The 20,146-nt window shown below is 44.9% G+C and overlaps 1 protein-coding gene across 4 annotated transcripts in view; it reads left to right on the top strand.

The window, feature by feature from the left end:
- Nucleotides 1–20,146, top strand: part of zap70 (zeta chain of T cell receptor associated protein kinase 70) — a 143,345-nt gene that overhangs the window by 87,960 nt on the left and 35,239 nt on the right. For all 4 annotated transcript variants that reach the window (XM_068016397.1, XM_068016398.1, XM_068016399.1 and 1 more), the window contains 3 exons: nt 6,668–6,828; nt 8,528–8,666; nt 17,868–17,949. In XM_068016397.1, the coding sequence (XP_067872498.1) occupies nt 6,668–6,828; nt 8,528–8,666; nt 17,868–17,949 (382 nt within the window). The remainder of the gene's footprint in view (nt 1–6,667; nt 6,829–8,527; nt 8,667–17,867; nt 17,950–20,146) is intronic.

The following is a 20,146-nucleotide window of genomic DNA, read 5'->3' as shown; positions in this document are numbered from 1 at the left end:
ACGTTTATTGAAGGTCACTGAGGGATGGGTATGACATTGCTATAAGATGAAGGTCATAAAGTCATAGAGTTTTACAGCACAGAAACAGGCCCTTCGTCCCAAAGCGCCTGCACTGACTATCAAGCACCCGTCCTAACTAATCCCATTTCCCCACACTTGGCTCGTAGCCTTGTATGTTATGGCGTTTCAAGTGCTCATCTAAATATTTCTTGAATGTCGTGAGTGTTCCTGCCTCTACCGCCCCTTCAGACAGTGTGTTCCAGATTCCAACCCAGATTCTTCTGGGTGAAAAAATTCCTCTTCAACTCCCCTCTAAACCTCCTGCCCCTCACCTTAAATCTATACCCCCTAGTTATTGACCTCTTCGCTAAGGGAAAAAGTTTCTTCCTATCTATCCTATCAATGCCCCTCATAATTTTGTATACCTCAATCAGGTCCCCCCTCAGCCTTCTCCACTCCAAGGAAAACAACCCCATCAGTTGGAGTTGGTCAAGTGGGATGTGACGTGGTACCTCGATAGAGAGGGATGAATGCACCTGAAAGTAAAGGCTGGCTCGGGTCTGCAAAAGAAAACCTGACCCAAGCCCGACAGAACCACATCCGACCCGAGCTCAACTCGGCCCGAATCCTTCCATTTTCTCCCGCGCCCGACCCAACCATCAGTTAACTTACTTTCTGTTTTTCACTTTGTTGCTGATCTGCAAAAGCTTAAAATAACCGTATCAAAACCACCTTTCTAGTCCAAAAATTTAATTAACGGTGGAGCCACTTACCTGTGATAGAGCATGTCCGACCCATCCCGACTCGACCTGAACCCAACACGTCGTTGGGTCCTGTCGGGTTTGGGTCGGGCAGTAGACCTTTACCTGCAAGATGTGTTGGTATGAGAAATGATGAGCAAGAGAAGGCTTGAGAAGTCAAAGTGAGGTGGTTTGTACTTGAAGGTACCATGCCACTCACCTTTTCTGCCCTTATTAGGTCTTTGAACCTCATGCAACACTATCCAGAATCGTGGCACTATACTCCTGCTGCTGATCTCCTCAACTGCCTCCAACACTGCTTGTTTTCAGTGGCAGCCTTCTTCCTCCCATCCATGGGGAAAAGTATCTCCTGCAGGCTCTTACAGCATTATCTCCAGAGGTGTATCGGAGAAACGTGGCACTGCCTTGCCACATTGAGCCTCCAATTCTGAAAGTTTGGCTCTATTTACACACCTCCATTACCCTTTAAGTCTGCAAATCTCAAGGTCCTTTTAAATAGTGGAGGTGAAAGAGACTTACATGGGTCATCATCACGACCGATCGCTCTAATTGGTCGGGAAACCCTGAAGTCAAGTGCAAATGCAGTGGCTGGGTTAAAAAGCCACTGATAAATACACTGTTGAAACATTTTGGTTCCCAACGCACTGCTGGCCTTCTCCACTGCGAGTGGATCTGAAGGATAAAATTCAGCCCTTAGGATCAGGTTGCCTCAATGTTCTACTAGATGAATATGGTACAGATCAGCTAATAGAATTATTTTAAATATCTCACAAAACAGTGCTGGAAATTGAAAGTGTATTCTGAAATATTCCATAACTGCAACACAGGTTTGCGTCTGCCTGCAATGAATTTGGCCTAACCATCAGCCTCAAGAAAACGAACATCATGGGGCAGGATGTCAGAAATGCTCCATCCATCAATATTGGCGACCACGCTCTGGAAGTGGTTCAAGAGTTCACCTACCTAGGCTCAACTATCACCAGTAACCTGTCTCTAGATGCAGAAATCAACAAGCGCATGGGTAAGGCTTCCACTGCTATGTCCAGACTGGCCAAGAGAGTGTGGGAAAATGGCGCACTGACACGGAACACAAAAGTCCGAGTGTATCAGGCCTGTGTCCTCAGTACCTTGCTCTACGGCAGCGAGGCCTGGACAACGTATGCCAGCCAAGAGCGACGTCTCAATTCATTCCATCTTCGCTGCCTTCGGAGAATACTTGGCATCAGGTGGCAGGACTATATCTCCAACACAGAAGTCCTTGAAGCGGCCAACACCCCCAGCTTATACACACTACTGAGTCAGCGGCGCTTGAGATGGCTTGGCCATGTGAGCCGCATGGAAGATGGCAGGATCCCCAAAGACACATTGTACAGCGAGCTCGCCACTGGTATCAGACCCACCGGCCGTCCATGTCTCCGTTATAAAGACGTCTGCAAACGTGACATGAAATCGTGTGACATTGATCACAAGTCGTGGGAGTCAGTTGCCAGCATTCGCCAGAGCTGGCGGGCAGCCATAAAGACAGGGCTAAATTGTGGCGAGTCGAAGAGACTTAGTAGTTGGCAGGAAAAAAGACAGAGGCGCAAGGGGAGAGCCAACTGTGCAACAGCCCCAACAAACAAATTTCTCTGCAGCACCTGTGGAAGAGCCTGTCACTCCAGAATTGGCCTTTATAGCCACTCCAGGCGCTGCTTCACAAACCACTGACCACCTCCAGGCGCGTATCCATTGTCTCTCGAGATAAGGAGGCCCAAAAGAAGTGCCAGGAATTACACTCTTTAAATACCACTGAAAATACAAATTTGCTGAATCATTATTTATTAGGAGGCACAATAAGTTAGAATATAATGAGGAAATTCCTCAAAATAGATGCAGAGGTAATCCTTTCCAGATTTTGACCTCTTAATGTGGATTTATCTGCTGGCTGTAATGATAGTCACCCTAGTGTGCTTCATAAAATGACAGCTTTATTTTGCGAGTCACTGGCTTATTTAGCTGCACATTGAGATCTGGGATTGTTCCCAGGAACTGGAGAGAAGCCCATGGGATGCCTATATTTGAAAAGTGGGCCTGGAAATTATATGCCCCTCATTTCAATGCCAGTTGTAGGCAAGCTGTTAGAAGGGATTACTAGAGATGCATAATTTTTTTTATATTAAATCATGGAATGTGGAGGTCGCTGGCAAGGCCAGCATTTATTGCTCATTCCTAATTGCCCTGAGAAGGTGGCTGTCATGCAGACCCCCACCTGCCAAGAATGAGGCACATTAATTTTGTCATATGAGCATTGATTCTAAACTGTCGCTGGAGTGAAGAAATGACTTGTTTGAAGATCAACAGACACTGGACTGGAAGGACATTTGCATACTTAGAGACGCTGCTTATGGAGACAAAGGACTATTCCCTGCTCCAATTAACCCAAATGGATTTTGATCACCAGGCATTGAAGGTGGAAGGAAGCACATTCCAGAGACTGCTAAATCCACAAGCTCACAGGAGAAACTGTTCCAAATAAGGAGTTAGTCATATAACTAACCTGCTGGGCAACCTGGGGTTTTTTGAATTGTGCCACAGAGAAAGGAACAGAAGGCAGTTATCCAACTGAAGCTGGAACAAGCAAGTCTCTTGCCTGGCTGTCTCTCTCTCTCTCACTTTCTCCCAAGCCACCAGACCCACGGAAGACACGTAAACCTCAAGAGAGAAAAGACTCTGACATTGAAACAAGTTGAAGCGTGCACAGGGCCCCAATGAATTGCAAGACTTACAGACAACCAAAGACTCCACATTGAACTTAAAGGACTGTGATTACCAGATATTGCCTCAAACTTTTCCCCTTTATTCTTTTCTACTTTTTCTGTCTCTATCTGCGTGTGTGTTTATTGCATATGCATGCCGGCGTGGTTGCATTGCTTATCCACAGTCATTAACCGGATTAAATTTTAAGATTAATAAACTTCCACCTTTCTTGTTTAAATCTAAGGAAACCTGTTTGATTTCTTTGCCTTACAGTTGGAACACTGAACAAGGATTCACAGAGGGGGAGTTAAAAACACGATGTTTCTAAAATTAAACCCTGTTACGGTTAAACCAGGCAAAGCTGACAGGGACCCCCTAGACGCCTTCTCACCTGGTCGTAACAGTGACTGTGAGCTCCCTTTTGAACCACTGCAGTCCTTGTGGTGATAAATATCTTGATAGACCAGGGGCTATTAGGAAATCCTAACATGGCTTCTTTAAAAGAAGGTTTTGTCTCACCAAGTTGAATTTCTTGGCAAAGTTACAAAGTTGGTGGATGAGGCAGTGAGGTTGATATATATTTGAACTTTCAAAATGTGCTTGATAAAGAACAATACAAAAAGCTGATAAGTAAAACTACATCTTATGACATTGGTGGGCAGATGTTAGCCTGGATAAAGAATTGTTTGCATTTCTGTTGACCGAGGTAGAAATGGTAGCAGTTCCACTTGGGGTAGGTCATGAGTGGAATTCCACAGGGATCAATGATGCGGCTATTGCTGTTCAACATCTTTATTAATGATATGGAGGAACAATAGTCAAGTTTGTGGATGATACAAAGATATATGCAGGTGTGAGGACCTTGGATAAAAAAAATAGGCTGGAAGAGGATTTGGATACAATGAGAGAATGGCCCGTGCCTTGTAGATGTCTTCATATAGACAAGAGCAGCATTTAGGCAGGGGCAATCTGAAGCATAAATAATCCATGCAGGGTGACAGCTGAATGGGAAAAGGACATGGAGGATTATAGATTGTGAAAGGAAACAATACCTTCAAGGAGTGCTTGCAATGTTCTTGTGTATATATGTGTGCATGTGAGTGAGTAGAGTAGAAGACACTTCTACTATGTGTATAAGTACATTAGGGCTATCTAACAAAGCAGAAAGTAAACAGTTAAGATCAAATATATGTTCAGGCATTAACTCATTAAGTGCTATGGTTGCAAAGTTTGGTTGCAAAACACCCATTTTTGGAGCTACGGGTGCTGTTTCAGTTTCAAACCGGCATACGTGCAACACGGGCACTCTTCTGGTGTGGTATCTGCACTGGTGGAGGGTACCGGGAGAATGATGTAATGTGCACTCCCTGAGGTTCCCTCCTCCTCCTCTCAGGTGGACGGCTATCCTCCAACCACTGCAGTTCTCTGTTCTGCGGCCTGACCTGAATGAGAGAACAGATAGATTAAAAGGTTATGTGCTTTCCATTACGTCCATCCAATTACTCCTAGTGTGGAGCTCCATGTGTCCAGTGGTGGACACACACGCATTATGCTTCATGTGCACCAGAGGCTCCCTTATGCCTATGCACTCGGCCACTCACTCTTTTGGGTCTGTACTCCTGTCTCGCCATCAGCGATGGAGCGACCCTCATGTTGCCCTGTCAGTTCCAACACCTGCTGTCCAAGGGATTAGGAATGAACCCGTCTGCTGGTTTTGCCTGTTCCTTTAGGTTATGAACTATCTTTTCCTGCAAGCAGTAAGATGAACTCCATGAAGACAAGCACAACGCCTATGTTGATGGTAGTCCTATTAATGGCCACTTAACGGCCTCTTCCTGCCGCTGTTGGGATCTAACCAGTGGTGGGCAGTGCCTCCGCCATGCAGGGAGGGCCCTTGTAAAACGAGGCACCTCCCCCCTACCCCCCTGCGAGCTTGGGGTATGCTTCCTCCTTCATGGAAAATCTGTAGCCCATGGAGGACAGTCGCCAACCAAACCTCCAAATCCAAGGACCACCCCCCCCCCTCCACCTGGACATTAAATCTACCCTCTCACCCCTCCTTTGCCAGTGCCTTCCGGACTGGTCCGAGGTTCCAGCGCTGGACCTGGGTCCAAGGCCTCTGCAGTACTGGCAGTGGCTGCCGCTAGTGGTGGTGCCGCCAATACTGCTGAGCTGCTGACCATTTGATTGGCCGGCAGCTCTTGGAGACAGCATCCCTGTCTTTAAAGGGACGGGGAACCCGGTGCGGGACACTTAGGCAAAAAAAAATGAAGAATCACTCTGGGTTTGGTGGAGGGGCTGGGGGGGGGGGGCACAAAAAAGGATGAGGCAGGGCTCCCCCTGCTTTTCGGCCCAGTGCCTGAAGCCCCGCCTCCTACACAAAATGCAGCCCTAAGTGTGTGAGAGTGTGGTGAAGCCATGATTGTGGGGTTGATAGCGATTGTTGGTAGGTGAGTGAAGGTGGGGTGTTGAATTGAGTAGTGTTTGAGGCTAGTGGTGCAGTTGGTGGGCATGGAATTTGAAGATGCATTCACTTGACGTGTGAGATCATTGAAGTTTTTGCAACACTGCATCCAGGTCCTTGGGACTACAGTGGCTGGCATTGACCACGACTGTGTTTGTCTGGAGGCTCACCTGGTCCCCTGTGCATAGAGGATGTCTCCTCTCTTGGCCATCTCCTCCACCAAAGCCTCCAGTGCTGCATCAGAGACCTTTGGAGCCCACTTTCTGCCAAATTGTGCCATTCTTATGCCTTTTCCAGGTCAAACTCACATTTAGAATGAATTACCGCATCTGCTGCAGTCAAAATGCACCTCCCCTTTAAAGCATGCAGGCCGCCTATAAGTAGTGCAGGTTAGCTTGAACTCTTGCTATCTTCTTATAATTTTGCGCCCTCTATTCAAGTGAGCAGCCATTGACATTGTGCTTAGTGCTGGCTGCATGCTACAATCAAGAAAATGAGCAGGTATCACGAAGTTTACATGCTGCTTGCATTTGGAGGAATGGCTGTGGGTTAATCACGCATTATAATACCCATGACTGTTTTTGGGGCTATCCAATGTTGTCCCCTATGGTTTTAAGAAGGTTTAGCCATTAATTGACAAAGTGTTAAGTATTTGCTGCTCATGTGGGATTGAATTAATGTAGTTGTGTTTTATTTTCCTTTTCAGGGTGAGGCATTGGAACAAGCAATTATCAGTCAAGCTCCACAGTTACAGAAGCTGATTGCAAGCACTGCACATGAGAAGATGGCCTGGTACCATGGTAACATACGTCGTGACGAGGCAGAGCGTCGGCTGTACTCTGGTGCACAACCAGATGGGAAATTTCTGTAAGTTGCCATTTTTTGCTTATATTTATGGAGGAGTGCATATATGCTTTAAATGACAGGATTAAATATGTGATGGGTTAGATTCTGGGGGATCAGTGCTACTCCCTGTTGCTGCAGCTCAGGACCCCTCTGTACCACCTCAAACACCAGAACAGAACAGAAAGCCCATGCCTCCACTAAAGCCTCATCAAACACACAATGGGCACGCTGATCGGAACAGAACTTCTGTTATCTGGATATATCAGACCAAATTGTGCCATTGCAACATGCCAAACTCCCTTGTCATGTGCTGCATATTGGAACCACAGCAAGAGTCCTCAGATGAGGAAATGGAGGACAGCCATGAAGAACCAAAGAGTCAGTGCAAGCACCACCTGTTGCAAGCCTCCTGATACTGTCTATGTACCTTCTCCATTGCTGCCAGTGCCTAAGCTTTAAGCCTCTTCAACAAGCCATAAGTCCTTAAGGCCTGCATACATGACTTTTTCCTCTCCTGAAGGAGGCATACACCGAATAGGAGCCACAGATCAGTGCACAACCACTGTGTTCAATGTGGTTGCAAATTAAAAACAGATTCTGATAGGCACTTTTGGCATAACAGCACGTCTTGTATGCATGGATCCATCATGCAGACTGTTGGGGCCAGTATTTCCAAACCTTGTCAGGTCAGATGGCAAAATAAGAAGGAAGCCAGGAGGGAACTTAGTGACATTTAGTTTAAAGAATGGGGAAGATTGCAGTAAATATTCTATCATTCTTCCTCATTCGCTGAACTTCCACAAATGGAAATATGTTAAAGTACAAAACTTGCCAGTGAGGCAGTTGGCTTCAATTTGTAATGGTGAAGCAAAGCAGAGCCAGCAGAAATGCAATGTCAGGACTCCAAGAGAAACTTAGAGATGGTACACCTTTTCAAAAAGCAGGTGAGGCCAGCAAGGGAAAATCCCTTGAATGTATAAGCTATGGGAGTGAAGAATAGGGAGACATACTCACAGATATCTTTGTGGAGTGTGGGCAAATAAAATTTGAAAAATGAAGTGAAAAGAAGTTATAAAGGGCCAACAGCAAAAAAAGGGGAATAAAGAAAATAGCTGTAATCCACAGGAAGAAAGAGTCCAAGCTGGGAGGGACTGAAAGAAGAACACAATAACCAGTACTGAATGTTTGAGAGAAGAAATTTAAGAGATTATAACTAAAACATTGAGAATCTGAGTGAGACATTGAATGTGCCCGTCATCCATATATTAAGGGATTCTACCTAGATTGATGCAACTCAATTTAGATTCTTTCATATTTTTTGGAAGGCTATGGCCTTGTGCACTTCATTTAGGAACCCTTCTCTCAGCTTGTGTCTTAGGAATGCTGAGAGAAGTCAAAGAGAAAATAGAAGTGGCTCTGACCACAATCTATGAAACATCCTTAGCTGCAGAAGTTGTCTTTGAGGACTAGGGTTTTTCCAATGTACGCTTAAAATACGAGCAGCGATAAGCCAGGTAACTATAATCTAGCTACCCTTACATCAGTTTCTAGAAGCCATAATATGAGATGAAATTAATATTCACATAGAAAAACAGAGGCCAGTAAAGGACAGACAACATGGAACTTTTTTATATTCTTTTTTCATAATTCATAATAATTTATGAAGTTTAAAAAAAATAACTGTTTAATTCATTTCTAACATTTTCTTCTTGTGTTCTAGGGTCAGACATCGGATAGAACAAGGAATGTATGCTCTTTCTATGCTCTATGGAAAATCAGCCTACCATTACAGAATAGGCTTAGACAAATCTGGAAAGTTCTCCATCCCTGAGGGATCAAAGTTTGATACTCTTTGGCAGGTATATAATAATTGCTCTGTACTCATAGGGTGCAAAATTCTTTTGCATTGTGCTGCTTTTGTGGGGTGCCCTGCGCTGCTGGCCATTTCCTGTGCGACCCTGCAGTGTCCCCTGTAGTGTCCCAAGGCCTTGAGTCAACGCTACCCTGAAGTCACACAGCCCAACAGTGGATGCAATGCCAGGATATGCAGGCCCAGGCAATGAAATTGTAGATACTCAGCAAACAACAAGCATTCTGTTGCTAGACGGGCCCTGCATTAACTTGATTTAGAGGGCCAGGCACCCAAATTGTAGTTAAGGTGATTTTTAAGAATTTCTGCTATTACAAAGTGTCTGAAAGTACTCTGAAGTGTTTTTGGAGGTGTTATGATAAGTTGCTGGATTTGCCAAGGAGCACTGCTGCATCTTCACAGGAGTAGGTGACGGGTCCACATAAAGATTGGAACAGGTATGGGGGCAGCAGTGCCAGTGCCTCTTCATCTGCAGTATGACACGGAGATGGAACAGAGGCTGCAGAGAAGGAAAGCTCTGCGCTATGTCCTTTGTCAACTTGGAGTCGGACTCCTTCATGCTCCTTGACAGTGGCAGGAGACTGTTTGGCAGGCCAGCCAATGCACATTCATCAGTGCTCTCCTGTATGCCACCCCATCAAGTTCCTCATCTGAGTCCTCAGCTACAGAACTCGTCTGCGACCTCGCTTTCCGGTGAGCTGGCAAATAAACCATCCTTTACCCTGGCCTGCTTGCAGTCACTCATGCCCACATGACTTATTGGGCTGGATTCTGGCGAATAAAATGGTGGCCCGCCCATGCGGGCAGTACGCCAAAGAGTCGCCATGATTTCAAGCGCAGTGGCTCATTTAAGTAGCCGGAGCTGGCCACTCCCCCACCGATCACGTGGAGGAGAGGGCTGTCCGTCCCCAGTAATAGCGTCAGCTATCTGTGCGCAGGCGTTGACACCACTTTTAAAGGACTGTTAGCTCTACCAGCAAATTAAAATAATTTAAGAAAGATTAAATTGAATTTCCTTTGCTCCTCTCCCCCCCAATTTCAATTAAATTAATTATTTGCCCTTTCCCCCCCCAAAACGCTTACCTTTACCATTTGACCTTCTTGCCCAACTGCACAAACTTTGAACTATAACCCTTCCCACCATCCCCTACACCCAGGATGTTACTTTGACCCCGTTCCCTCCCCCACCCCCGGCACTGAGAAACTTACCTCCTGCACCCTCCCCACCAGTGTTCTGCCTCGTTTCCCCAGACGGGGTTCCGGAGGCTTGGCAGTGCTGGCTGCCGGGGTGAAGATCGCGGTGGGACATTAGGAGGCAACAGGAGAGTCATTAATTCAGGTGATGTAATTTATTGAAATATTTAAATTGTGGTCCTGTCGCCGAGCAGCGGATGGGAGGGGTTTCAGGTGGGGGGGGGAGGGGGGGTAGAGGTGGCCGCCGACGGCAATACTGGGCTGGGCCCTGCCAGTGTCAAGGTCCATGGCGGGCCTCATCCTGGGCCATCTTCAGGCCCTTCCCCACCACAGATCCCGACGTCAAGGGCTCTATAGAATCCAACCTACCATATCTGATCCCAACCTGACAAAGAACAAAGAACAAAGAACAAAGAAAATTACAGCACAGGAACAGGTCCTTCGGCCCTCCAAGCCTGCGCCGATCCAGATCCTCTAGCTAAACATGTCGCCTATTTTCTATTTTCTAATGTCTGTATCTCTTTGTTTCCTGCCCATTCATGTATCTGTCTAGATACATCTTAAAAGACGCTATCGTGCCCGCGTCTACCACCTCTGGCAACGCATTCCAGGCACCCACCACCCTCTGCGTAAAGAACTTTCCACGCATATCCCCCCTAAACTTTTCCCCTCTCACTTTGAACTCGTGACCCCTCGTAATTGAATCCCCCACTCTGGGAAAAAGTTTCTTGCTATCCACCCTGTCTATACCTCTCATGATTTTGTACACCTCAATCAGGTCCCCCCTCAACCTCCGTCTTTCTAATGAAAATAATCCTAATCTACTCAACCTCTCTTCATAGCTAGTGCCCTCCATACCAGGCAACATCCTGGTGAACCTCCTCTGCACCCTCTCCAAAGCATCTACATCCTTTTGGTAATGTGGCGACCAGAACTGCACGCAGTATTCCAAATGTGGCCGAACCAAAGTCTTATACAACTGTAACATGACCTGCCAACTCTTGTACTCAATACACCGTCCGATGAAGGAAAGCATGCCGTATGCCTTCTTGACCACTCTATTGACCTGCGTTGCCACCTTCAGGGAACAATGGACCTGAACACCCAAATCTCTCTGTACATCAATTTTCCCCAGGACTTTTCCATTTACTGTATAGTTCACTCTTGAATTGGATCTTCCAAAATGCATCACCTCGCATTTGCCCTGATTGAACTCCATCTGCCATTTCTCTGCCCAACACTCCAATCTATCTATATTCTGCTGTATTCTCTGACAGTCCCCTTCACTATCTGCTACTCCACCAATCTTAGTGTCGTCTGCAAACTTGCTAATCAGACCACCTATACTTTCCTCCAAATCATTTATGTATATCACAAACAACAGTGGTCCCAGCACGGATCCCTGTGGAACACCACTGGTCACACGTCTCCATTTTGAGAAACTGCCTTCCACTGCTACTCTCTGTCTCCTGTTGCCCAGCCAGTTCTTTATCCATCTAGCTAGTACACCCTGGACCCCATGCGACTTCACTTTCTCCATCAGCCTACAATGGGGAACCTAATCAAACGCCTTACTGAAGTCCATGTATATGACATCTACAGCCCTTCCCTCATCAATCAACTTTGTCACTTCCTCAAAGAATTATATTAAGTTGGTAAGACATGACCTTCCCTGCACAAAACCATGTTGCCTATCACTGATAAGCTCATTTTCTTCCAAATGGGAATAGATCCTATCCCTCAGTATCTTCTCCAGCAGCTTCCCTACCACTGACGTCAGGCTCACCGGTCTATAATTACCAGGATTTTCCCTGCTACCCTTCTTAAACAAGGGGACAACATTAGCAATTCTCCAGTCCTCCGGGACATCACCTGTGTTTAAGGATGCTGCAAAGATATCTGTTAAGGCCCCAGCTATTTCCTCTCTCGCTTCCCACAGTAACCTGGGATAGATCCCATCCGGACCTGGGGACTTGTCCACCTTAATGCCTTTTAGAATACCCAACACTTCCTCCCTCCTTATGCCGACTTGACCTAGAGTAATCAAACATCTGTCCCTAACCTCAACATCCGTCATGTCCCTCTCCTCAGTGAATACCGATGCAAAGAACTCATTTAAAATCTCACCCATTTTCTCTGACTCCACGCATAACTTTCCTCCTTTGTCCTTGAGTGGGCCAATCCTTTCTCTAGTTACCCTCTTGCTCCTTACATATGAATAAAAGGCTTTGGGATTTTCCTTAACCCTGTTTGCTAAAGATATTTCATGACCCCTTTTAGCCCTCTTAATTCCTCGTTTCAGATTGGTCCTACATTCCCGATATTCTTTCAAAGCTTCGTCTTTCTTCAGCCTCCTAGACCTTATGTATGCTTCCTTTTTCCTCTTTGCTAGTCTCACAATTTCACCTGTCATCCATGGTTCCCTAATCTTGCCATTTCTATCCCTCATTTTCACAGGAACATGTCTCTCCTGCACGCTAATCAACCTCTCTTTAAAAGCCTCCCACATATCAAATGTGGATTTACCTTCAAAGAGCTGCTCCCAATCTACATTCCCCAGCTCCTGCCGAATTTTGGTATAGTTAGCCTTCCCCCAATTTAGCACTCTTCCTTTAGGACCACTCTCGTCATTGTCCATGAGTATTCTAAAACTTACGGAATTGTGATCACTATTCCCAAAGTAGTCCCCTACTGAAACTTCAACCACCTGGCCGGGCTCATTCCCCAACACCAGGTCCAGTATGGCCCCTTCCCGAGTTGGACTATTTCCATACTGCTCTAGAAAATCCTCCTGGATGCTCCTGACAAATTCTGCTCTATCTAGACCTCTGACACTAAGTGAATTCCAGTCAATGTTGGGAAAATTAAAATCTCCTATCACCACCACCCTGTTGCTCCTACATCTTTCCATAATCTGTTTACATATTTGTACCTCTATCTCACGCTCGCTGTTGGGAGGCCTGTAGTACAGCCCCAACATTGTTACCACACCCTTCCTATTTCTGAGTTCTGCCCATATTGCCTCACTGCTCGAGTCCTCCCTAGTGCCCTCCTTCAGCACAGCTGTGATATCCTTTTTGACCAGTAATGCAACTCCTCCACCCCTTTTACCTCCCTCTCTATCCCGCCTGAAGCATCGATATCCTGGGATATTTAGTTGCCAATCATGCCCTTACCTCAACCAAGTCTCAGTAATAGCAATAACATCATACTCCCAGGTACTAATCCAAGCCCTAAGTTCATCTGCCTTACCTACTACACTTGCATTAAAACAAATGCACCTCAGACCACCAGTCCCTTTGCGTACATCATCTGCTCCCTTCCTACTCTTTCCCTTAGTCACGCTGACTTCATTATCTAGTTCCTTACAGGCTTTAGTTACTACCTCCTTACTGTACTACACTTGTCTCTGAGGTGATTGCGGAACCAGTATCTGAGCTGGTGGCTGAAAATGTCTGATTAAGGGACAGGGTTTCTTTCATCTGTGCTGTGCTGTTCCTCTCTCTCTCTTCCTGCTTGGTCTGCTGTGACTGGGCAGGATGCAGCTCTTCGGTGTCTGAAAGCAGGAAACCAAAAGGGGAAGGTTGGTGTCAGACGAGGGGATGGAGTGGGAAGCAAGAGATCCAGGGTCATATCATCAGCAGCTTGCACAAATATCAAAATAAGGGTGAGGTGGGAGTTGAGAAGGGGCTATAGCAGGAAAATACTGTCATCCTCAATATTTTCAGCCACGCGGATCCCACGTCCCCCTACTGATCTGCTTTCCCCCCACTATTGAGTGCCACCTTTCTCTGCAGGAGGGAATGCAGAATGTCAGCAATTGTGTTGCACCATGTTTCGGTATGTGCCTGCCATAGCTGAATAGCTGGAGGTATGTGGAGGCAGTCAGAGGTGGGTGTGAGGCTGTCAGTGTTGGAAGGTGGAGTATCTGGATGCTGGATGTGAGTCCTGAGTGCCAGCGACTGGGTACCAGGTGAATGATGGGGTGTGGTGCATTGAGCAATGTGAGAGGTTGGTGGTGCAATGGGAGGTGTCATGTGAAGATGTTCTCACTGACCTTGATCATCTGCGTGAGGTCATTACACCTCTGGTGGCACTGCAACTTCATCCTCAGGTCCAGATGTCGAGAATTGACCTCCCTGGCCACCTGATCTAACTCCCTTCTGAGGGTGATCCTTGAGGGCCGCCTGGCACCCCACAGAAATATTGCATCTCTTCTCCTGCCCACCTTCACTATTAATGCCTCCAATGTCGCATCCTCCACCTTGGAATGCTCTCTGTGCCTTGGTGCTCACTTTGCCATTATTTAAATTGCAACAATATTCTTTAGCGCAGCTTCCCTTTAAGCAATGCTCCTGAATTCTGAACTCTGCTGAGTGCAGAGTAGCATTAAGAAGAAGACAGCAGCACATGATCTGCTCGACCAGTCGCTACAATCCTAAAGATGAAGTGGGTGCACCAAATTTTGTTAAGCTACCCACCTTGATCTGAACAGGTGCGGGCAGGTGACCCCTGTGCCTGAAAATCATGTTACCCCAATTTCTAGCCCACAATTTTTCAAAGATATATATTGTTATGAATTAGTCCAATTAGAACATTGTAGTGCGGTACTTGTAATCTGGCAGTTGTTGTTGCATACAATAAAGCTCATAGTCAATGCACAGGTGAATGAGCAACACATACTTGTGGATCCTTAAAAGCAATGAGGTGCACCATGGGTTCAATCTTAGCTCCCAAAAATGGGTGGATTGGGCTCAGGTGAGATGCTAAAACTTTAAAAATCTCAAACCCAACCCTGAGCCACCTCCAACCTGCCCACTTCCAGGTTTACGGGTGGCTGGACAAGCGGGCAGCCACTCTCAGGCAGCTTGGCCAATTAAATACTTTTATGAGGCTGGCAGCCTCTGATTCAACCCAGACCACGGGAAACCTGACAGCTGAAAGGAGACAAGGAAAACTTTGGGAAGAAAGCAAGTGCTTCCCCCCACAATCCCTCAAGTTCCTCCCCCATCGGACTCCTCCCAAGTCGGGGATCAAACACCCCCTATGCTCCCAGGAGCTGCGGTCTTTTCCACCTCTGTATAAAGCTGTCCTTTTCACTGGAGTTCTGCTAAGTTTCCAGGGCTTGTATTATTTAGTGCCTCTTTGATAAATGTACTTACTGGACTGTGATCATTCTCCAATTCAGTTTGTAGCCTGATTTTGCAGGCTGAGACTATCCGAATACTGTCTCTTGAATACTTAATGGAATCTTCCTTCAGTTGACTGTCTAAGATCACGGAACAGAAAGAAGCCATTTGGTCCGTTTCATCTGTCTCAGCTCTTTGCTGGAGCTTTCTAAAGTTATTGCCAATACCCTGCTATCTCCTTCTTCCTCTGCTTCAAACATTTTGTAAACTTTTTCTTATTAGATGCAATGATCTGTGTCTCAACGTGTCCCTGTCTCAACTTGTTTCTGTCTCAACCTATCCCTGTGGTAAAGCATTCCCTGTTCAAACAATCCTCTACAATAGCACCTAAAAACAGTGCTGAGGTCCATCGGACCCTGATTTACATTCTGTAATAAGGCTGCCATCTGTTTTTTTTTGTCAGGAAACCCACATGAAGATCGAGTTGGACGGGCCTTGGTTGGCCAGTGGGAGGTGTTTCTTTTTAATTTCCATCTGACTTTATCAGCATGAATGGTGTGGGAGGCAGACGGAAATCGCCCCCACTCATCATGAACAGAGTCAAAAACAATAGCAACAACTTGTATTTATGTAGCGCCTTTAATGCAATAAAACGTCCCAAGGTGCTTCACAGGGGCATTATAAAACAACATTTTTCACTGAGCCATAAAAAGAGATATCAGGACAGATGATTAAAAGCTTGGTCAAAGAGGTAGCTTTTATGGAATGTCTTAAAGGAGAAAAGAGAGGTAGAGAGGTGGAAACATTGAGGGAGGGAATTCCAGAGTTGGTGGAGGGATTAAAATCAGGGATGTGTAAGAGGCCGGAATTCGAGGATTGCTGATATCTCAGAGGGTTGTGGGGCTGGAGGAGGTTATAGAGATATGGAGGGATGAGGCCATGGAGGGATTTGAAAACAAGGATGAGAATTGTAAAAGGGAGGCATTGCTTAACCGGGAGCCAGTATAGGTGGTGGCATAGGAGTGATGGGCGAGCTGGATTTGGTGCGGGTTAGGACACACACAGCAGAGTTTTGGACGACTTCAAGATAAGAAAGGTAGAATGTAGGAGGCTGATCAGGAGTGTATTGAATTAGTCAAATCTAGAGGTAAAAAAAGGTGTGGATGAAGGTTTCAGCAGCAGATGAGCTGAGGCAGGGGCAGAGTCAGGCAATGTTACAGAAGTGGAAATAGGTGGTCTTAGTGATGGCAGGATATGTGGTCAGGCTGAAATATGACACCAAAGTTGTGAACAGTCTAGTTCAGCCTCAGCCAGTTGCCAGAGAGCGCGATGGAGTCTGTGACTAGGGAGCGGAGTTTGTGGTGGAGACCAAAGACAACTGTTTCAGTCTTCCCGATATTTAATTGGAGGAAATTTCTGCTCATCCAGTGCTGGATGTCAGACAAACAGTCTGACAATTTAGACACAGAGGAGGAGTTAAGAATGGCAGTGGTGAAGTAAAGCTGGGTGTCAATAACATACATTTGGAAACTGACGTGTTTTCAGTTGATGTCACTTAGGGGCAGTATGTAGACGAGAAATAGCAGGGTGCCAAGAATAGATCCCTGGGGGTCACCAGAGGTAACTGTGTGGGAGCAGGAAGAGAAAGCCACTGCTGGTAATACTCTGGCTATGATTAAGGATGGAAACAAGTGAATGCAGTCCCACCCAGCTGGACAACAGTGGAGAGGTGTTGGAGGAGGATGGTGTGGTCAATCTTATCAAGCAGATTGAGAAGGATGAGGAGTGATAGTTTATCTTTGTCACAGTCAAATAACATGTCATTTGTGACTTTGATAAAAGCCATTTTAATACTGTGGCAGGGGTGGAAACCTGATTGGAGCGATTCAAACAAGGAGTTCCAGGAAAAATGGACATGAATTAGGGAGATGACAACTCATTCAAGGACTTAGGAGAGGAGAGGGAGATTGGAGATGGGGTAGTAGTTTGTAAGGACAGAGGGGTAAAGGGTTGTTTTTTTTAAGGATGGGGTGATGATGGCAGATTTGAAGGAGATAGGTACAGTACCTGAGGAAACAGAAACATTAGCAATATCAGCTAGCATGGGAGCCGGGAAGGGAAGTTAGGTGGGCAATAGTTTAATGGGAATAGGGTCAAAAGAGCAGGAAATGGGATTCATCGACACCATGAGCTCGGAGGGAGAATGAGGGGAGATAGGAGAGAAACAAGTTCATGGCTAGGGCACAAGAGACCTAGAGGAGTTTTGGCTGGGCTAGGGGAAGGGAGGGAAGTGGCAAGGCTGCTGATTGAATGGTCTCAATCTTATTGACAAAGAAACCCATGAGCTTCTTGCACGTTATTGGATTCACAGGAAGTTTTATTTTTATTAAATATTATCTTTACATAGCCAAGCCAATTGTTTTGAAAGTAAACAAGATTTGTGTTGCTCAAAAGACTGGGACAGTCAACATTGCCTAAAAGCCATTCCAGGCTATTTAAAAAGTTAAATTCTATAGCTTCAGGTCTCTGTTTAAAGAGGTTTCTGCTGTAAATCTCTTACTTTTAATGTTGTTTCGATGACCCCACCCGCCCTACCCCGCCCCGCCCCATTCTTGTCCTCTTGACTGCTGGAAACAGTCTGCTTCTTTCTATCTTGCCCCATCCTTTCACACCTTTGCACATTTCTATCATATCATCCTATAATCTACATTCAAAGAGGCATCAAGCTAATTTGCCACATAGTAATTAAACCTCAGAGCTGCTATTTTCAATCAATTTGTAACATTGCATACCTTAATTAAGCAGTAAGTTAGATTACTTGTACATACTTGTCCAATGCCACCCTGATATGCATTTTTGTTTTAAAGCTGGTTGAATATTTAAAGCTCAAGTCTGATGGGGTGATACATGTACTACGTGAAGCCTGCAATAATCCTAGCCAACCCGCTGGTAAGCCAAGCATTAGTATTATGTATTGTAATTAGTGCATGCTGAGCAAGCAATCTCAGTTCACCTTTTCTAATTGATAAAATTCCTATTATATAAATTAGGTGCCTTTGGAGCATAGATCACTCAAAGGTAAATACAACATCTGTTTTTGTACTGAGTAAGAGAGGAAACGAGAGGCCTCAGATTTGATCCTTGTTCTTTCCTGAGTTAATTAGTCTGAGCTGGGACATTGGTTGCCTGTGTGAATAGGTTCAAGCATCTCTGTGTTGGGAGGAAGAAAATATATGCAATAGAAAGAGGGGATAAGTATTGTCGTGACATACGGAGGAGAGTGGTCTGCTGCCCCTGCATATTCTATTGTCTGTTACTATTTGAAAAACTTTCATATATGAAGAAATGAGAGACTTGTACAATAATATATGACTCCTACGCTTTCAATGTGATCATTTTACATATGCTGTGGAATATGTGGTTATTTATCTTTTCTTTAAAAATGCAGGCTTTTGTTTTAAAGTAGGATAATGAAATTTGAATGTTCTGGTTGTGCTCCGGTTGTTTTATGACAATAGTAGAGTATGTGGAAGGTGTGGTGCTTGGTAAGAATTATGAAGATTACAGTAATTAACATGTAATATTCCAATAACTTATTTATTAAAAAAGAGCCACAGCCAGGGGTAAATTCAGCTTCACTGTCTGGGTGGTAATGTGACAGAATAGATCGCCTGCCTCTTATAGAACTGATCAATTTTCATTCCATTGAAAAAATAAGTAATAATATGAAGTACACTTAGTCCATAATTTCCACAATCATTAATATTTGGGGAAAAAAGGAGCATGGTAAAGGGGTCATCTAGATGGATGTCATGTGGCTGTCACCTAAAAGGTTGGATTTTCTTATGAATACTTAAAGATTTTCTGTAAGACATTTTAACATAATGCATTCTTAGAAAGTGCAACTGATACCTATTACCTTTTCTGAACTGGTAAGGTCATTAAACGTCTTCTTGTGTTGAATGGCAGTGCATAGGGTTTTTTGAGTTGACACCTACTGCCCTGAGTGTCTCTTTCCATGAGCTCAGAGCTTCTCATCTTGAGGGAACCTCCCAAACCAAGCTTCCCCCCACAAGAGGGAGCACTTCCATATCAGAATCTGCAAAGTGGAAGGACAGTAGACCTTTTGTACATGTTTACAGAAAAATATTTTGCTTGTGCATCTGAAAATATTGTGAAGATACCTGTTTCCTTAAGCTGTTGCAGCAATTTAAACCTGCAGCACCATTTTCCACGATTTAGCTATTTTCCATTCATTCTGAACTCGAGCAGATCACCAAAGTATTTAAGTGAGGTCAATATGGAAACAACATGCATCCAGTAACTCTTGACATTGGGTAAGTGGAAGACCTGTCCAGCCATACTTCCAGTGCAAATGCAACACCTAGAAAAATCCAGGCTGAGATACCTTGGTCTCTGGTACTATTCTCAATTTCCATCACCATCCAATTACTTTCCAAGTGGGAGACGAACAACAACATATCTGATAACCAGAGAGAACAAAAATAAAATCAAAAATCTCTAGCTGTGCTGTTCCATGGTGTGATTTGAGGTGAACTATCCCTAGAACTTTTCCCCCCTCCCCAAGGTACTTTTGTAACAATTTGCTAAGGACAGAAAATTGACATCTGGGGAAACATGAATAAAATCATCGGGTTGTCTACCATATTGGCATTGTTCTCTCATTACAGGCTTTAGAACCAATATCACAATCCATTTGATTCAGACTAATATTCCTGGGAAGCATCTTTTTCAGATGGTGGCTGAAACATTTTTTTAATACTGAATGCTGAACTCTAGAAGTTGCACTACTTCATCACCATCTTCTCCATTTATAACCGTGGGTCTGACATATACAAAAGCATATTATTATGCATAAAAGTCTCCAAACCAAGTCATTGATCAATCCACACAGGCACAGATTTTAAGTGCCTTTATATGGAGTGCAGGCTATTTCCCAAAAGAGAATTGTCTCACTTACATAAGTACAAAGAACTTTAGAAATTCTAATGAATGAACCAGGCTGGCTATTCAATCAACAGGCTTCTTGAGCACTGCAGAGGTGCCTAGTCTTATGTATTGCATTGCTGATTTTCATACAGAGAATTGACTCAGTTCTAATCTTTCTTCACCAGGCATTTTTTCT

The sequence above is a fragment of the Heterodontus francisci genome, chromosome 36 (assembly GCF_036365525.1).
Source record: "Heterodontus francisci isolate sHetFra1 chromosome 36, sHetFra1.hap1, whole genome shotgun sequence".
Taxonomy (NCBI): Eukaryota; Metazoa; Chordata; class Chondrichthyes; order Heterodontiformes; family Heterodontidae; genus Heterodontus; species Heterodontus francisci.
The sequence above is the reverse complement of the archived record's forward strand: the minus strand, read 5'-3'. Positions and strand labels throughout refer to the sequence as shown.